The 21297-nt window shown below is 40.7% G+C and overlaps 1 protein-coding gene across 2 annotated transcripts in view; it reads right to left on the bottom strand.

The window, feature by feature from the left end:
* Positions 1-21297, bottom strand: part of LOC124141045 (LIM domain only protein 3-like) — a 177802-nt gene that overhangs the window by 143907 nt on the left and 12598 nt on the right. Inside the window, exon 1 of one of the 2 annotated variants that reach the window (XM_046508913.2) lies at positions 3321-3397. The exons of the other annotated variant lie outside the window; for it this stretch is intronic. Within the exon in view, the coding sequence (XP_046364869.1) occupies positions 3321-3336 (16 nt within the window). The 5' untranslated portion in view covers positions 3337-3397. Of the gene's footprint in view, positions 1-3320; positions 3398-21297 lie in introns of those variants that run through there. 2 annotated transcript variants of the gene reach the window in all.

Here is a 21297-nt window from a genome sequence, read left to right as displayed (position 1 = left end):
CATCCAGTACCTTGTCCACGGCTCTGTTCCTCACCATCAATGATGATGGATAGGCGTGTTTAATTTACGTCTCTACTTTGGGCGGGCGGTAGAGAAAAAGCAGTGAAGAGACAAACCAGGGAAATCAGACCCCAGATTCCATATATCACCAGGACAGAGAGTCGAGTAGGGGGTGGCCAACCAACATAATTACCAATTATAACAGGAATAACGAAAATGACAATGATTTTGAATAAACAAATAAAAATAACCATGACGACACAGCAACCTAGGGATTGGGTGATCAAGGTTGTGACTGGGTGGACTGCATTTCACCGTATGCTGATCATGGGTTTTTGCTCAGAATATCAATCACTGGTTTCTCTGGTCCAGACTTGATTACTGACAGGCCACTGGCATACACCTGGAATATTGCTGACTGTGTAAACAGAAACAATCTTATTGCTGACATATTATTGCTACTGTAGCTGTCATCATTATTGTCATCATTTGTTATCTCTTTACAATTGTTATTGTTGTGGTCACTGCTGTCCTTGTTTACCATTATTATTAGTCTTGTTCTTTTAGAATTGTGTTGTCATTGTTATTAATGTTGTCCTTATGATCACTCTTCTGTTTTGGATTTTATCATTGTTAATATTTTCTGTCTTTGTTGTCGTGTCTATCATTATTGTGATGTCATTGTTATTATCATTGATTTCATAATTGTTATTATAATTGTTATGGTTATCATTGCTTTTTTCATGAATTCAGAGTATAATGACACTCGATTAACTTAGGCACCATGTACAACAAACATTAGTGTCTAGGGATCCATTCTGTCCCAGAATCCACAATGTGGGTCAACGTTACAAAATTAGGTCTGTCTCGTTTTTAAATTACACCTGGACCCAAAACTCTTGCATTTATAATGTACAATATTGTCCAAAGATCTACCTATTGACTTCAGTGTAAGAACTCTTCTGGGACTTGTCCTTCAAACGACCTCAGAACTATGATGATTATCATGTTATAACATGAGGGTGATAATCTCTCTATCATTTAATAATCAATGAATCTGCATATGAATACAATGTTCAAGTGAAATGCCAATATTATCAATCAGTGCCAAATGACTTGCAAACATATTTGTCTACAGAAATGGCAACACATTGAGAAACCCCTATATTTAAGAAATAAACAAGTTGGAATTGTTTATCGTACAATGACACACTGCAGTCTTTTATTGTACAATAAACAATGACCGCAAGTCGTTTATTTATTATATGAGACATCAACATTATGTCCAGCCTCTTTAAGGATGATGATAAATTGTACAAACTTGAAAAATATTTACCCATATTTAAATATTGATGACTCCCTCAATACAATACAACCTCGGCAATGTCGGACAAGTCCATTTTATGCCCAGGAAATATATCAACACTTGTTGATCAAAGTTTTACGTCAGATGTAATATCCAAAGAAATTCTCGTGATACTCTCTATGTAATTGCTAAGTCAGCTTTGTGGAACAAGGCCTACTACTTAATGAGCATGTAAGTCAAATTTCAGTAAGCAGTGAAACGGTTGGAGCAGCACAATTTTTGTCGGCCTATTTCATCCTTACTACCGGTAATTAAATAAACAAGTGGAAATGTCATAAACTGATTTCAGATTTTTTTAAAACAGTAAAACATGGATATTGATAGGTTTTAAAATTGAAGTTTCCAGAATAATTCAGTAAGTGTTGACTGTCTGGTGTGGCGAATGTCTCAAGAAGAACTAATGGCGATCAGACTCTTATCCTGCTGCAAGTTGCATACAGCTGTAAGTCTGTCAAAGTGTCAAAATGTTACATTGTCTCCCTGGGTAAGAACAGTTTAACATGGAGCAGATTGGTGGGGTTGGAGGTGGGCAAGTGTTACATCGTCTCCCTGGGTAAGTACAGTTTAACATGGAGCAGATTGGTGGGGGTCAAGGTGGGGAAGTGTTTCATCGTCTCCCTGGGTAAGTATGTTTTTTTAACATGGAGCAGATTGGTGGGGGTGGAGGTGGGCAAGTGTTACATCACCTCCCTGGGTAAGTACAGTTTAACATGGAGCAAATTGGTGGGGGTCGAGGTGGGGAAGTGTTTCATCGTCTCCCTGGGTAAGTACAGTTTAACATGGAGCAGATTGGTAGGGGTCAAGGTGGGGAAGTGTTTCATCGTCTCCCTGGGTAAGTAGAGTTTAACATGGAGCAGATTGGTGGGGGTCGAGGTGGGGAAGTGTTTCATCGTCTCCCTGGGTAAGTACAGTTTAACATGGAGCAGATTGGTGGGGCTCAAGGTGGGGAAGTGTTTCATCGTCTCCCTGGGTAAGTACAGTTTAACATGGAGCAGATTGGTAGGGGTCAAGGTGGGGAAGTGTTTCATCGTCTCCCTTGGTAAGTAGAGTTTAACATGGAGCAGATTGGTGGGGGTCGAGGTGGGGAAGTGTTTCATCGTCTCCCTGGGTAAGTAGAGTTTAACATGGAGCAGATTGGAGGGGCTCAAGGTGGGGAAGTGTTTCATCGTCCCCCTGGGTAAGTACAGTTTAGCAGATTTGTGGGGGTCGAGGTGGGGAAGTGGAATGGGGAATGGACATGTTCAGGTTGGTTCTGAGTTAACATTGGGGCAGATGGGGGGGTATCAGTTTATCACTAATAAATGTAAGTGTATTTCAAACCACCAGTTTGACATAAACCCAAGCATACAGGGAGCTAGCTTATGTTTAATGTCTTATCATTATCTAAATGAAGGGAGAGGTTTGCTCTGGTTTTGCAAATCGACTATCAAAACTCATCTTCCTGAAGCAAGGGATTTAACTGACTGTAAAAGTTCAGTTTCCACCCTTGCTGAACATGGACAAGCAAAAGGAAAAGAACAAGAACAAGCAAAAGGACAAGGACAAACACAAGCAAAAGGACAGGGGCAAATGCAAGGACAAGATACGGAGATGGACAAGCACCAGCACAAGGACACAGACAAGGACAAGGACAAGGACACGGACAAGCACATGGACAAGGACACAGAGAGACAGACAAACAGACACAAGCATGCACATCGCTATATAACGCAAAAGCCTTAAATGCACCGTTACACCCCATCTCATGATGGTACGAGTCAAAATATCAACCCATGAGCAGTACATGAAATTAAGGGTGCGTGTGTTTGCGTGTGGGTTCTTGAGGTTTTTGCCTTTATAATTTGAATCTAGGAACCCCCTTAATCATTAAATTTCATCATTTGCGTTCTGACAAGGAATCCTTGACTTTCATGCATAATTTCAAACGCGAATTAGTATTATCTATGCCACCCACCTGAACAATCCTCCATGGTTTTCCACCAATTCTTGTCCCTCTCCTCAAATGTATTGTATGTACACACTTGTGGAATATCTCAACACATCTAACCACGACTACACTGTGCTACCTTATCAAAGTCACTTATTAAATATTCATACCCATGCCCAACTCATTCCTAAACTGCTTGCAAAAGTCTAATTTATTCCACTCATGATAGATATGACCAAAACCAACAGTTTATTGAAAACATCAAATTTAAAACAATTCATGTATGCAAAGGAATTAAATATGAATTGATCAAATTATTTGACAGATTAAGGTACTGTTCACTTCTTTGTTAAGCTGACTGAGAACAACTTCATGTGACTGTGTTTAGTGAACTTCTCTAATTGCGGGTGACAGACCCTAGTCAGGTTTCCAAATCATTAATATACACCGAGATGAAACCGCAGCAACATGCCCACCATACAAATAGCCACACAGTATTCATATCATGGAGCAGGCACAGTCATTCAGCATAAGGCGTTCATACCTGATAGGAGGAAGTTTAACTGTATCTTTGTTGTTATAAATTTGTAATGTGAAAGCATTTACCCAAAAATACACGTTAGATACACACTGAATGATTAAAACTGATATATATATCGCATGAGAAGATGACCTTTGCTTTGTAAAGAAATGATTTTCATTTTATCAAGACAATATTCTGATTCTTATCTATCTGGTGTGCAGAATGGCTTGACTTGCATGTTCACAATACCATACGCCTCTTCATTAGTGGGCATTGTGTTTTATTACCCACAGGTTAGAAATAACCGAGTTCATAAAAATCGTTTATGCACTAGTGCAAATATCACTTCTCGCACATTGTTTCCATCATCTGGACGACATTATTGACGTAATTTAAATGTCATTGTGATGTAAGGACGGATGACGTCACACTGGAAATGACGTCAGAGCTGAAGATTGTTCAAGTCATTCAACAAATTGTGGTTTTTGAGGACAGTGGTGGTGAACAGTGCAATTTTGTAAAGGGGAGCTCAAAAGGATTAAGAAATATTGTGTGATAAAGAAATTATTACACTCACATGAGTGTCATACTGGTTTTACGAAACTCATGTAAGAATTCATGTACTGCCCTCGCTCTCGCTCAGGAAATACAAGAATTCTGATACTTGTTTCGTAAAAACCAGTATGACACACATGCTCGTATCATAGTCTCTATTTACACCAGGCTCAGCTTTGTTCCTGGATTAAAATGTAAGCTGGTAAATAATCTAGTCTGGACTGCGAAAAAGCCTTGTTGATAGAATGGGCAATGATGTGTGCCTTCTGGGCAAGATGACACAATCAGCCACGTCACACAATCAGCCACGTCGCGCAATAAGCCACGACGCGCAATCAGCCACGTCACGCAATCAGCCACGTCACACAATCAGCCACATCACGCAATCAGCCACGTCACACAATCAGCCACATCACACAATCAGCCACGTCACACAATCAGCCACGTCACACAATCAGCCACGTCGCGCAATCAGCCACGTCGCGCAATCAGCCACGTCACACAATCAGCCAAGTCACGCAATCAGCCACGTCGCGCAATCAGCCACGTCACACAATCAGCCACGTCACACAATCAGCCACGTCGCGCAATCAGCCACGATATGCAATCAGCCGCGTCACGCAATCAGCCACGTCACGCAATCAGCCACGACACACAATCAGCCACGTCACACAATCAGCCACGTCACACAATCAGCCACGTCGCGCAATCAGCCACAACACACAATCAGCCACGTCACGCAATCAGCCACGTCATACAATTAGCCATGACAAACAATCAGCCACGACACACAATCAGCCACGTCATACAATCAGCCATGACACACAATCAGCCACGACACACAATCAGCCACGTCACACAATCAGCCACGACACGCAATCAGCCACGTCATACAATCAGCCATGACACACAATCAGCCACGACACACAATCAGCCACGTCACGCAATCAGCCACGACACGCAATCAGCCATGACACACAATCAGCCACGACATACAATCAGCCATGTCATACAATCAGCCATGTCATACAATCAGCCATGACAAACAATCAGCCATGACACACAATCAGCCACATCACACAATTAGCCACGTCACGCAATCAGCCACGACACGCAATCAGCCACGACACACAATCAGCCATGTCACACAATCAGCCACATCACACAATCAGCAATGACACACAATCAGCCACATCACACAATTAGCCACGTCACACAATCAGCCATGACACACAATCAGCCACGTCACGCAATCAGCCACGTAATACAATCAGCCACGACGCGCAATCAGCCACGACACACAATCAGCCACGTCATACAATCAGCCATGACACACAATCAGCCACGTCACGCAATCAGCCACGTCACACAATCAGCCACGTCACACAATCAGCCACGTCGCGCAATCAGCCACGTCGCGCAATCAGCCATGACAAACAATCAGCCACGACAAACAATCAGCCACGTCACACAATCAGCCACGTCACGCAATCAGCCACGACACACAATCAGCCACGTCACACAATCAGCCACGTCACACAATCAGCCACGTCACACAATCAGCCGCGACACACAATCAGCCATGACACACAATCAGCCATGTCACACAATCAGCCACGTCACGCAATCGGCCACAACACACAATCAGCCATGACACACAATCAGCCATGACACACAATCAGCCACGTCATACAATCAGCCGCGACACACATGGTGAGCACCCAGTCCTCATCAGTCGGCTCTTAGAACAAACAAGGGCAACTGGGGACCTACCCAGGAAACTGTGGGTATGTGGTTCTTCTGTGTGATATGGAGGTGATGAAATGCCTGGCCACTAGGGGTGGAACAATTCGCCTAACATTCGGTCCATCATGATAGTATTGATACTGTGCCATGATTAGGGGTTCCTATTGATACCAATCATAGAAATTGATAATTGTTAACTAAATATCGATCAATTCAATTATCTATAAATATCAGAGAAGTAAATATGCAAAAAGGTTCGAAAGAAATCAACATACTTCATGCCACTGGTGAGTACTGACACATTGATGCTCAGATTACTTAGTGGACATTTAAGTTAAAACAACAACAGTTGTTTTCCGTCTTTTGTAATTGACATGATTGACAGTAACAAGTCTGTTTTCGAAAACTTAAACTTTATTTCATCACAATTGTTTTTATAAGATATTATCGATGACACAATTTTCAAATCGATAAACGTAAATATTTCTTCCCATCGATGATGATTCTGATTATCAATTCTTTTAGCCAGCCCTAGCCATGATACATTAGTGTCGCTAGAAAACGATACATATATATATGAGTGACATGTACAGTTTACATTTTTCTGCAGGGATAGTATCAAAGCTGGCTGCACCCAAAAAATTGGTGACAAATCTTGCCACTGTAGGAGGGGAAACCGGTGTGTGAGGTTTCACATAACTCAGAAGTAGATTTGATCCAGCGTCCTCGAAGTGGCTGTTCTCTTCAGATAAACCTAAACATACACAATGACACACAGTGCAGGAACGTCATTGTATGTCCTCAAGTCTAAGATTTGGGTTTAGCTCCAGTTTCTCTAACTTTAGTAGGTATTGTAAGATTAAACTCCCTCTCCTGCCCTCTGTCAATCATGTGCTGAGTGTTCAGAGAGGTGAGTTCTGAGGACCTGGGCCCTGTTCCACAAAGCGATCCTAACGGTAAGATGATCGTAACTCCCATACTTTAACATAGGCTTACGACAGTCGTAGCGCTAAGATCGCTTTGTGGAACGGGTCCCTGCTCACTGAGGTGAGCATCAGCAGTATCGCCAATTTCTCTGACAGTAGCTTATCATTCAATGAAGTGTTAGTCTCAAGAAACTATAGGTATTTCAATATCACATTCACATCCCATAATGTTGAAAACCTTGGGGTTAGAGGTTTCTGGTTAAAAATCGCAGACATCCATCTCTTAACTAAGGGATGTTGTCCAACTGGATAACCTTCAAAGACTGGATGAAAGGCTGACAAAATCAGACCGAGTGGTGTTAATAGTTCTGCATTGACTATTTTCACTATACAAGTGTGCAAGGTAGTCTAATAGAGACTCAACAGAGGTCTGAAAGGGATCAATCTTCCTTTGATCACACCAGCAAGTCCACCTGTTCCAGGCAATATTGTCAGCACCTGGTGTCCCTGGCTAGCTGCCACTGGTGGGAGAGGAGTTCAGAAGCTTTCTCTGTTACGCCTCTTGTCTTGACACCGCACCTGAAACCTCCCAGGCTGCCAATGTGAGGGTGTTGTTTGCCACCTGTGGGTGTGGCTGATTCAGTGGAAAAGATATCAAATTTGCTACTTGAAGCAGGATACATATAGCAATTGACATCTCCAGCAAGACAGCGTACCATGCTTGGTTTCGCCATACAGGGGTTATTATCACAATATCTCCCCCTCCTGGTCTTCCATAGACATCGGCCTAGCAAGGAGATTGGGGGGAAGGAATACCCCATCCCTTGGTTCCATTATCAGGAAGGCATTCTTCGGTTGAGCTCAAGGGTCTGGTCTCCAAATGCAAAAGGGCTTCATCTGGTACATTAGTCTCCATCGAGAATGGGCCCCAAATCATCTTAAACTAAATGAACAAGTCTGGAATGAGCTTCCAGTTGCTCAAGTCTTGGAGGTGACGGGGCTCCCAGTCTGCTCAGAGGTTCTCTATCCCTGGATGGTAAACCTCTGTTAGTGACAGCTGTTTTTTTTAATTAAAGTCCCATAGTTTCTTGGTGATAGAATCAACTTCTGAGATTTTTTCCCTCACAAGCTTTTCACATTGGCCATAGCTGTCTGGTTGTCTGCCTGAACCAAATGAGATTTGTTGTTGCTGGCTCTGCAAAATGATAGAAGAGAGAGGACAATAGCTTTGAGACTACAGGGCATTTATGTGCAATTTCTTCTCCTCCAGAGACCACAGGCAGCCCGTCGACATTTGCCCACCTATGACACCCCATCCTAGTCATGATGCATCTGTTTGTAGGATCAGGTCTGGTGGGCTGCAATGATTGGCTTGCCATTGAAGTTGGACAGGTTGTTCACACACCACTTCATTTCTTTCAAACAGTCCTGTGACAGAGAAGTCTTTGTCTCGTAACTGTGGCAGTAGCTCCTTGCTTGCATGCATTTGGAGGTATCTGCAGTGGAGCTGAGGTGAAATAATGGCTCTCATCTGTCTGATGAGACTTGCCAGATTTCTTAAATTTACATTCCCTCCCTTCATTAAGTGATGACAGGATGTAAGGATATTGTCTACCTTCTCTGGGGGTAAAATATAATTCAGATCTCGAGATGATCTGAAACCCAAGGAAAGTTATGGACTGAGACGGAGTCAAAATTGACTTTTTTCAGTTTATCACAAATCCTAGAGTTTGGAGAATGAACAACAGAGTGACAAATGATGTCGTCCCAATAATGAATCAGCTGGATACCCAATTCTGTGCAAGACTACTGGACTTAGTAGTTTCCTGTACACTCGAGGAGGGTCGGGGGCATGTCAGAAGGGCATGCACCAAAATTGGTAAAGGGCACTCTCCCAGTGAAAGCGGAGGACCTTCTTCAGGTGTGAGGCTATTGGCATACTGAAGAACGCATCCTCGGGGTCGAGTTTGCACATGTTATCTCCCTGGCGAATCAAATCTCTCGGAAGATGCAAGCCTTCCACCTTCAAGTGCTTGTACGGGATACAAGCATTTAGAGCTTTTAGGTTTATGATGGGTCTGTTACTGCCATTTTTCTTTGGCACTACCAGCATTGGGTTAGAAACTGGCCTTGTTCTGACGACAGAACAGGAACCCTTTCTATGACTTTCTTTGTGAGCATCTTTTGAATTTCACATGTTCCTCTGAATGAGGTAGATGTGAATGGGGTTTTGGACTGGAAGAGACCCCAGGTGAAATTCGAATCCCTTCACTGTCTGTAGAATCCAAGAGTCCAGAGTAAACTTTTCCCAATTTTTGCAAAAGTGAAAAATGTCTAGGTTAGCGGGTGACTCACCTGTATGATTCTTATCAAGATTGTGTCAAACGTGACACAAAGGGCTCATGGTGTTCAAAATTCATATACTCATATATGTGCATATTTTCTTACCCGCTTGTAGCGGCCAACATACTGTTTGGTACTTGATCGTTTCGATCATGAGTCCGAACCTTCAAGTCCAGACCATCCACGAGATTGTTCGACCGGATGACATCATCAGATCAATGTGCCTATTGGAGCACATTTTTCTGATTAGCAAGGCCCACTGCGTCTTTAATGGACTGTTTGGGTTTAAAATGTCTAATGAACTTACCGAAAGTGGTTACTTACGCAAAACATAAATGTGTGTGAGGTCATTGAGGCCATGATGAAGGGTTTATTGGTAAAAAAATCTATGGGATCTTGCGTGGCGAGATTTCATCTACTGTTATAATGACCTACTTGGTTATCATGATTATGATAAGTACACTTTATGAAGTGAAATTGTGTTATGTTATCTGTTTGTATGTTGTTTAAACCCGCACTCAGCAATACTAGAGCTAAATGATGGTGGTCTGAAATAATCAAGTCTGGACCAGACAATCCAGTGATTGATACCATGAGCATCGTTCCAAGCAATATGAAGACATGTATCAACCAAGCCAGTGAGTCTGACCACCCGAATCTGTTAGTAGCCTCTTACAACAAGCATGAAGACCTATTCTAATCCAGATCTTCATGGGTCTGTGTTATGTGAGCCTTTGGCGTGCCCACCTTACTTTGATAAGGAAATACACTCAGCTGAAAAATGTACCCACTGTAGTATATTTGGTTTACACCATTTTGAACAGCATTTTGGTAATATGACGGCATGTCAGGTTGATGGAGGAGAAAAACCTAAAGAGATGCAGGTCTTAGACATTTACCAGTTTGGTAAACCCACGAGCACGGCTATGGTGCTGACAAACCCACAAACAATCAGGATAAACCAGGACTTCGAACCCATGGTCATTGGTTTCCGGTACACCTTTGGGACCACACGGCCACCCATGTCCCCAGCAGGAGAGAATGAGGGTGTCCTTATGGTGAGGTGAAATGGGGTTCAATCAAAGGATCAAAATCAGGATCAATCTGGTTTCCAACAGACCAAATATTAAAATCAGGACAAATCTGGTTTCAAACAGACCAAGGATTAAAATCAGGACAAATCTGGTTTCCAACAGACCAAATATTAAAATCAGGACAAATCTGGTTTCCAGCAGACCAAGGGTTAAGATTGACAAATGTTGTTTCCAACAGACCAAATATTAAAGTCAGGACAAATCTGGTTTCCAACAGACCAAATATCAAAATAAGGACAAATCTGGTTTCCAACAGACCAAGGGTTAAGATTGACAAATCTTGTTTCCAACAGACCAAATATTAAAGTCAAGACAAATCTGGTTTCCAACAGACCAAATATCAAAATGAGGACAAATCTGGTTTCCAGCAGACCAAGGATTAAAATCAGGACATATCTGGTTTCCAGCAGACCAAGGGTTAAAATCAGGACAAATCTGGTTTCCAACAGACCAAATATTCAAATCAGGACAAATTTGGTTTCCAACGGACCAAGGATTAAATCAGGACAAATCTGGTTTCCAACAGACCAAATATTAAAGTCAAGACAAATCTGGTTTCCAACAGACCAAATATCAAAATAAGGACAAATCTGGTTTCCAGCAGACCAAGGATTAAAATCAGGACATATCTGGTTTCCAGCAGACCAAGGGTTAAAATCAGGACAAATCTGGTTTCCAACAGACCAAATATTCAAATCAGGACAAATTTGGTTTCCAACGGACCAAGGATTAAATCAGGACAAATCTGGTTTCCAACAGACCAAGGATTAAAATCAGGACAATTCTGGTTTCCAACAGACCAAGGATTTAAATCAGGACAAATCTGGTTTCCAGCAGACCAAGGATTAAAATCAGGACAAATCTGGTTTCCTACAGACCAAGGATTAAAATCAGGACAAATCTGGTTTCCAACAGACCAAGGATTAAAATCAGGATAAATATGGGGGCAAAACACCTGGCAAAACAAGTTTGTGCATTTTAGGCCACTGGGCCACTGACACCATCCTCCCTGACACCCCCCCCCCCCCCCCCCCCCCCCCCCCATCCCCTACCCCCCCCCCCCCCCCCCCCCCCCCCCCCCCCCCTCCTGCTAACAGATTGAGACCTAGACTCCAAGTTGAGTAATATCAATATTCATACATGACAACCCACTGTGAAAGCTATCTATTTTACAAACCAGCTGACTTTATTGATTTTCTCACCTGCAAATTTTTCAATAATAAAAACCCCCAATAAATCGTGTTAAATTGCCTTGCATGTGTCAGAGGATCAAGAAAATTCAAATAGACATGACAGTCTTTTTCTAAGGTATACATCCAACAGGCCTGTCACCATCCCTGTGGAATGACATCTGTTGGAACAGATTGTCAGGGGATTAAACAGCACAGTTGGAAAGGTAATCCTAAACATCTGTTCTAAAACCTACAAAATTTGGAAATATATAACTAAACGAATAAGACTTAATTAATTACTATCAAACAAGCAACCCATAATGAAATATGGCAGCTTTTTTCGAACACAAATTCTTCATTTATAAATTATATATACAACTCCAACACAATGAATTTTGAAACATAGACTCTGCTAACTACTGGTGAGCAATCAAAATATATTGAACTACACATGATAGTTATTATTTCAAACCTAATATTTTAACATTGCATTCAAAGGAATGGCGTAAATTGAGGCACAAAAGATTTTTCCTCTTTGTCTTGTTATCACTATATCAGCGAAATACAAGTTTATTTGACCAAACCAATAACCATAACATAATAACTATGATGAGGGACATTTTGTATTCCTAGTTGGTAATATTTACTTGTATTTATTTGTATTTCAGAAGACCAAGTTGGCCTAGGTGAAACCCTGATATGGGTGACTACCTAACAAGTTACTCAAGCTGTGCTCCGTACAAGATGAATTGAATGATCCTCAACAGATTCAGTGATATTCAAATCAATTAGGTGTTTTCATGTTACAAAAAGTTATAGCTGGAAGGAATTTGTACATAAATAAATATTGTGCAGTAGTAGCTCTGAAAGTGACAAACATGAAAATGAAACAATAAAGTTAAAAACGAGATGGTTCTTAAACTGTCCCCAATAACCCAAGTGTCCCCAGTAACCCAAGTGTCTCCAGTAACCCATGTGTCCCCAGTAACCCAAGTGTCCCCAGTAACCCATGTGTCCCCAGTAACCCATGTGTCCCCAGTAACCTAAGTGTCCCTAGTAACCAAGTGTCCCCAGTAACCCTCGTGTCCCCAGGAACCCAGGTGTCCCCAGTAACCCAAGTGTCCCCAGTAACCAAGTGTCCCCAGTAACCCAAGTGTCCCCAGTAACCCTCGTGTCCCCAGTAACCCTCGTGTCCCCAGTAACCCTCGTGTCCCCAGTAACCCAAGTGTCCCCAGTAACCCATGTGTCCCCAGTAACCTAAGTGTCCCTAGTAACCAAGTGTCCCCAGTAACCCTCGTGTCCCCAGGAACCCAGGTGTCCCCAGTAACCCAAGTGTCCCCAGTAACCAAGTGTCCCCAGTAACCCATGTGTCCCCAGTAACCCAAGTGTCCCTAGTAACCAAGTGTCCCCAGTAACCCTCGTGTCCCCAGTAACCCTCGTGTCCCCAGTAACCCAAGTGTCCCCAGTAACCCATGTGTCCCCAGTAACCCAAGTGTCTCCAGTAACCCATGTGTCCCCAGTAACCCATGTGTCCCCAGTAACCCAAGTGTCCCCAGTAACCCATGTGTCCCCAGTAACCCAAGTGTCCCCAGTAACCCTCGTGTCCCAAGTAACCCATGTGTCCCCAGTAACCCAAGTGTCCCCAGTAACCCTCGTGTCCCAAGTAATCCATGTGTCCCCAGTAACCCTCGTGTCCCAAGTAACCCATGTGTCCCCAGTAACCCAAGTGTCCCCAGTAACCCTCGTGTCCCAAGTAACCCATGTGTCCCCAGTAACCCAAGTGTCCCCAGTAACCCTCGTGTCCCAAGTAACCCATGTGTCCCCAGTAACCCAAGTGTCCCCAGTAACCCAAGTGTCCCCAGTAACACATGTGTCCCCAGTAACCCAAGTGTCCCTAGTAACCAAGTGTCCCCAGTAACCCTCGTGCCCCCAGTAACCCATGTGTCCCTAGTAACCCTAGTGTCCCCAGTAACCCTCGTGTCCCCAGTAACCCAAGTGTCCCCAGTAACCCAAGTGTCCCCAGTAACCCATGTGTCCCTAGTAACCCAAGTGTCCCCAGTAACCAAGTGTCCCCAGTAACCCAAGTGTCCCCAGTAACCAAGTGTCCCCAGTAACCCAAGTGTCCCCAGTAACCCAAGTGTCCCCAGTATCCCAGGTGTCCCCAGTAACCAAAGTGTCCCCAGTAACCAAGTGTCCCCAGTAACCAAGTGTCCCCAGTAACCCAAGTGTCCCCAGTAACCCAAGTGTCCCCAGTAACCCAAGTGTCCCCAGTAACCCAAGTGTCCCCAGTAACCCAAGTGTCCCCAGTAACCCTCGTGTCCCCAGTAACCAAGTGTCCCCAGTAACCAAAGTGTCCCCAGTAACCAAGTGTCCCTAGTAACCAAGTGTCCCCAGTAACCAAGTGTCCCCAGTAACCCAAGTGTCCCCAGTAACCAAGTGTCCCCAGTAACCAAAGTGTCCCCAGTAACCCAAGTGTCCCCAGTAACCAAAGTGTCCCCAGTTACCAAGTGTCCCCAGTAACTCAAGTGTCCCCAGTAACCAAAGTGTCCCCAGTAACCCAAGTGTCCCCAGTTACCAAGTGTCCCCAGTAACCCAAGTGTCCCCAGTAACCATTTGCGTGTGTGCGTGCGGGGGGTGCGTGTGGGGCATGCATGCGGGGCATGCGTGCGGGGCTGCGTGCGTACATGCCCTCTATCCACAAGACAACGGAGGTACAGGTAAATGCTTCAACTGTGCCACAACTTCACTTATTGAGCTGACAATATGACCTCAGGGTTTCACCTAGCCTATGAAAGCTGGGAGGCTTCATAACTCACTGAATAGTTTTTGAGTCATGAGCACAATTTACAGTCATGCATGGGCTTAAAATCATAAACGTTGCATGTAGAAACCAGAACTGACTGATGAAAAGATGCTACAAATAAGATGTATCGAAGATATGATTAGGAATATTTAGGGTGAAAGGTTCATGCTTACATATTAGATAATGCTTCCTCAAAACCTCTAAAAATAAACCTTTTGGACCAATTTTTGCCTTACTGATACATGTAGTGTTCTTATATGTACAAAATATTTAATTGTTGAAATGGAGTCCAGTTTACATTTATATGAACAGATCTGATAACAATATCTAAAATGTTTCTTTAATTACTAAATAATGCCGATCCTGTCGGTCTAGAAGAGCCTCATCCTACATCATCATTTGTATCAAATCCACAGGACACCTGCATCATGACAAACTCTGCATTAGGAAACAACAATTTGATTTCCAAAAGGGGCCGGTATTTAAAAAAATAAATAATTAAGTCCCTGTTTTACTGAATTCTTTTTACAAATGCCTCACATTGTAGGAAGGGAAATAATGTGCCCTTTTCTTGTAGACTATATTTAAGTGTCCAAATAATACAGTTAATTAAAAAAGCAAATAATTCAGCATCTGTTTGTGTTTGAAAAAATAATTGATCTCCTAAACATTAAAAAGATAAGAGGTGGTCTCAAACCAAAATACAGACCCCCACCACCTGAAAACCATATGGTAGCTCCCTTATGATATTAAGGATTATGGCAAAAAATGGTAACAGTATGTAGTTTGCATCCTTAAAAATTCTATATAACATCCAAGATGGATGTTGATGACCTTTTCCCAATAAATTTTCTCCAAATGAATTAAATAAAAATGGAATATTTATTATTACAAAAGCAACTCTAAAAATTTGTACGCTAATATACTAGACTATAAAAATGAAACATTTTGCTTTATTTAATCACAGAATACTGTCTGGGGAAATTTACAAGGAGATTACCAATTCAACCAAAGATTAGTCACAGGAAAAACAGCAGTAGCCTTAAAATTACATAACTTAATACACCAACACTCTTTAATATTTCTTTTACATCCATGAATGTATTCATGTAATAATTTTATACCTAATGATCCTAAGATGTGGTCATAATTTATTGAAATATTGTTCAAATAACTTATCCCTTCTTTTCCACTTAGATACAGAGACAGCGTGAAAATCTCAATGTGTCATGACTTGTTTTAAACACATGTCATATGACCTAAACATATAACAGCATTTCCATAATCAACAATTACCAGCGTGATAAATAACATTTTTTTAAAGCTACCTGTTCCCATGGCAACTAAAGTCATATAAGCATTATAAATAAAATAAGCATGTACGAACCTTCTCCACCGGAAACTTGAAGAAGACTAACAGCAAATTGAAGGCTGCGCTCACAAAAGCAAACAAAATCTGCTGTCTATAATAATCACAAACATCTTTGTTGAATTCCGTTGAGAGTTGTGTGTAATGCTAACAACACCAGTTCCTTAACACTTCCGCCAATTATATCTTCCTCCACGCCATATTCTAGCCCGTTACCGATGTCTCGTCACACACCTAGCTAGCTTCAGTTTCACAAATATTGAAATAACAATAAAAACTTGGCAATCACCTAATAATGTGAGCCTCACTGATTTATGAATGATGACCGGATCCTAATGAAGCAATTTCGTCTACAAATAAAATAATTTCCTCACAGTCTGCCAAGGCTTCCTTCTTAAGCAAACATTTAGTTTACCCACTGTCTCTTGTTCAGATATGACCATGATCTATTTTCCTGATCCCTGCACAGAAATGACATGCAAAACCAACACAAATTTGACTGCTGTATCCTTATTGAATGTGTCAGCCTCATCCACTCTTAAATAAGCATCAAATAAGACGATACTATCTCCGTCTGCTTCCCAGATCAAAACCCACCCTTGACGCCTCTATCCTGCAAAGTCCATGGCGGCAAACACATTTTAATTTGATTCTATCTGCCCTCGGAAGTCAAAAATAAACTTGATGATGCACGATGTCTCCCTCAGATACATTATATTTTCAATATTTCATTGATTGGTATCAAGGAAGTTTGGAGTTACGAGTTTGTATTTCACTTTGGTAGGACCTGCTGTGACAGTTATGTGGCTCGGAGATAATGCGTGTATCCCTGACATCATCCTGGGTGTTGAATACGACCCATATCAACCACACATGCACTCACATGCAGGTTTCTACTTTTAGAAAAACATCAGTCTTTGTGATATACATGTCAGTTTTTCTTTCTTGGAAAACATGCACTTATATTTACGAGTTTATCGTGTGATCTAAAGAACATGACACTCAGGGGGTCCCCACAGTGTCAAGAAGTCTCTTTACTTGAATATAAATTACATTGTTATTTGATTTTAAACATTTGGCAGAAAACCTGTTGCCAGCCGTAAAAGTCTGGCTTTTCATATTTATTATGTTGATTATTCATGAGAGAAAAATAGTTTTGATTAGGCCAGACCACTTTATTTTTTTGTTCTTTGGTCCCTTCAAAAGTAAATAGAACCCCCCCAAAATACTCGTTTTTCTTGAAATTTCCATTTTTGTAAACTTTAAATTGACAGTGACAACAACATTTCCAAAGTTCATCCTCCTGCATATTGTTTAAGAAAATGAATGAAACATGAATCATACCAATTCATTATTCATGAAACAACCCTTCATTAGCAATGTGACATTCATTTGAAACATATTGTCATGGCAACAAAACCTAAACAAATATACTGTGTAGGCTTTTCTACACCAAACAACTTCATATAATTATCAAAGTGAATCAGTCCAAATATCCAATTACAGAAATGGCATCTGTCAGTTGTATGTTAGAATGAACTGACAAACTTTCCATATGTCTTTCTGTAACTGGGTCCATTCACTATTAGCCTGACAAATTTCCATGACGTTTCCATGTTTTACCAGGGTATTATGCCAGTTTCCCATACTCTGATATCAATAAAACTCACAACAAAATAAACTATGGGAGGTGTCAACTCAGAATAACATGGAAAATGGCAGATGGTTGAGTTTTGTTTATTTCCTGGCACTGATATATCACCCCCAAAAATTACTGGTATTAAAATACACACCCCACCCCCAACCAGACCCAAGATTAATTTTCCATTGTCCAAAACTACTCCAGTCCTGGGAAACTCAAACTAAAATTTGGTGACTTTTCCATGACTTCATGTCCCACACCAACCCTGGTGAAAGGCCTTTGATTATTTATTGGTTGGTTTAATTTTTTTTGGACCTAACATTCACTTAGGTGGTTGAAAAAATAAATGAAACATTTTCAACTTCCAGATACCGGGAGATAACTGATTTATGGTTGGATTAGATTTCATACATAATATTCACCGTTTCTTATCAGTAGCAGCAATAAAATCTGGTGGGTGGTTTCATTTCAACTGATTGTAAAACAGAGTCGTCCACACAAAACATTGTCAAAAGATGTTTTATTTTTATTTTCATTACAGTTTACTTTCGGTTTCATAAACAAACTGAAAAAAATACAAGGTCCAAGAGGCTTTGAAATTACATTCACTATGGTCATGCACTGGTGAAATAACATCTTAAATATTGATCATCATAATAATTACACTAAATGATAAAGACATTATTTCCCTCGTGTCGAAATATCATATATCAGTAATAAATAATATGTATCCTGATTGGCGAAGGCATGCATAATACTATTTTTATTCCCAACATATGAGTGAGTGAGTTAGGTTTAATGCCGCTTTTAACAGTATTCCAGTTATATCACGGCATGTCAGCTTAATGTGGGAGGAAAGCCCGAAGTGATGCAGGTTTCAGATGTTTCACTTCTGTGAAACCCACAAGCATGGGTATGGTACTGACAAACCTAGAATCATAATCGAGGCGAATCGGGATTCGAACCCACAATCATAGGTTTCTGGTGTGCCCAAGGGACGCAACTCTGCACAGCGAATTGCAGCGCCTTGGACGACTGGGCCACCCATGCCCCCTCCTAACATATAATATTTATAATATGGAACTCTGCTAATAATCTCTATATCCTATCTTAGAAGGAAAGTAAAGATGGTAGTACATGTTTACCACTGAGATAACGTGAACATGGGTATAGTAATGACAAACCAGAGAAAAAAGTGCCATTTTGTCCAAGTTGAGAATCTCCTTAAAATATTTTATTTACGATATTTTCTCATTGATCTTGCAAGTTGTCTCAATCAGGCAGACTAAAAGTAGTTCAGGCAAAAAGGGTTATTTCACCCGATTGAAACACCAATTTTATATTTGCAGATAAATATAGCATTTCATCTCTAAATAACATAATAAAAGTCACATTTCGCAAAAGAATAATATTTCTGTTTACTCTTAATCCTGATAAGCTATATTGGAAAATATTTACATCCAATTTGGGAATTCATACAAACTTCTGTATCCTCCTCCGAGAATGTCTTTGACTTTATAATAGTAATCCAATTCTTACATTATTGACAGGGATATAGCCACATCTATAAGTGAAATATTTCCCCACTACTGTTCAGTGATGCTAAATTGATATCACCACATACAAACACATATATCCACTCTGCATAAACAATGATGTCACTGTAAGTGACATCATCAAACAAGGGATGATGTCATGTGTTGCTATGAGCAACCAGCAGTTAGGTTTTAGAATTTAGAGTGAGTATGGTTTTACGCTGCTTTTTTAAATATTCTAGCAATATCACGATGGTGGGCACCAGAAAAGTATCCTTGTGAGGAATCAAACAAAGGTCTTAAGCATGACAAGCAAACGCTTCAAACACGAGACTACCCCACCACCCTTTAGAATTTAGAGATAAATCCTTGAAATAAACAGATTTCCTACTGCATTTTACTGAATTTAAGTGTTTGATAGATGGAATGTACAAATATTATTGCCAATTATCATGCATATATCGTCGTGTGAATGAATACTTTGAAACAATTCATTTTTATGTTTCTCCATTTATAAAAACATTCTTAATTACTCATAGATATAAACATGCCGATCGACAAGGAAGTATCAGAACCACTTGTCAGACTAGATGGCTCGAAGCCACATGACCTATGTTACAGTCAAGTTACAGTAGTTAAACAATCCATATCTAAAAGTATAGTTCTGTATTGTTGTTGTTTGTTGTTTAATGCCGTGCTCAGCAATATTCCAGCTATATGACGGCAGTCTGTAAATAATCAAGTCTGTACCAGACAATCAATCCAGTGATTGACATCATGAGCATCAATCTACACAATTGGGATATGATGACATGCATCAAACCAAGTCAGTGAGCCTTACCACCCAATCCTGTAGTCACCTCTTATGACAAGCATAGGACTTTGCCTTTTACAGAAAGAATGGGTTGCTGAAGGCCTATTCTAACCCGGATCTTCATGGGTGTAGAGTTCTGTAATAGGCTTATAAATTAACATAGCAAATCAAAATCTGATGTGGGATCATGCATGTAATGTATCAACCATTTTGATTCTTTGGTTTTGCAGATTGTCTATAGTCTGTCACATAGACCCTGAAACAAATATATTCTACATAGCCCATGCAAGTCTGGAATAGTTGGCAAGTCTAGAATACTGAAAATGAAGAGAGTCTCTGGGCTTCTTTTGATTATATTTTGTTAAGATAATCTAACAATGTTTTTTTCTGTAAAATATTTTCATTTCAGAGACTAGATGTTAGTGTTGAGATTCTCTCCAAACATTATTTTTCCATTTGAAAAAAACAATATAAACATAAATTTGAACAAAAATTCACCACATGATGGTCAGGGACAACTAAAAAATGAGATTTCAATGCATTCCATGAAGCAGTCCTGGAAAAGTCAAGAATGCAAATCTGTTTCTGGACAATCACAGGAAACTTGCCTCAACATGAGCGAAATAAAACCAAACACAACACGAAACATTACTTTACTAAACTGTTATGACAGCCATTTTACAGCACAGGATCTTCAAACCCTATTTCAGGAAAATTGAGCGTAAAAAAATGGGTTGCCATTTCACTAGCCTCAAATCAGGTCTGTTGGCTAAGTACTTTATAACTGTGTATTTGCATGTGAAAAGAAAAATGTAGCTGTATTACTAGGAACTGTTTTTTGCCATTTATTTCATAAAACACCAACAAAACTGTTAAGTTTGGCATCTCAAAATAGGGTATGTCCGGTAATCGGAGGCCCATTTTGTGTTTGCCGATTAGACAAGTCTTGTATGGTCTTATCAAAACACAAAATCAGAGCTAACTTTTTAAGTGTCATAATACAAGAGGCATGAAACAATAAATCATATGCCAATTTGCGAAAATCCATAGTATACTAAAGTTACAAAGTTAGTTAACTTTAACAAACATTGCCGAGTGGAACAAACATTTTTCGACCAAAAGGAAATGGGCAGGCTGGTGTAAATCTGCTTGTGAAAGAATTCCTGGCAATATTAAGCAGTAAATTGCATCAAAGTGACACAAGTATGGCATGCTGGATTAACATCGCAAGCTCCATTTACCACCTGATGACACAGATAAACTGGAAGCGGTCATGTGGAAGATATTCTCTGCTGAAACAACATTTAACTTTCGCTTGATTGGTGAGTTAAACTGAGGCTATTTACATGCGTAAGGGACCATTACCTTGGTGAAAAATGGCAGCACGGATTGGAATGCTTTGGTGAAGCAACAACATTAATATTGGCCCACGATGTTCAACACTGCTTGCTTTGGAGGAGATTTATGTCATTAATTATCATC

Source organism: Haliotis rufescens, unplaced genomic scaffold (genome assembly GCF_023055435.1).
Source record: "Haliotis rufescens isolate VD_foot unplaced genomic scaffold, xgHalRufe1.0.p SCAF_6, whole genome shotgun sequence".
In the NCBI taxonomy this organism is placed as follows: domain Eukaryota; kingdom Metazoa; phylum Mollusca; class Gastropoda; order Lepetellida; family Haliotidae; genus Haliotis; species Haliotis rufescens.
Note: the sequence above shows the minus strand (reverse complement) of the source record. Positions and strands in the feature narration are given on the sequence as shown.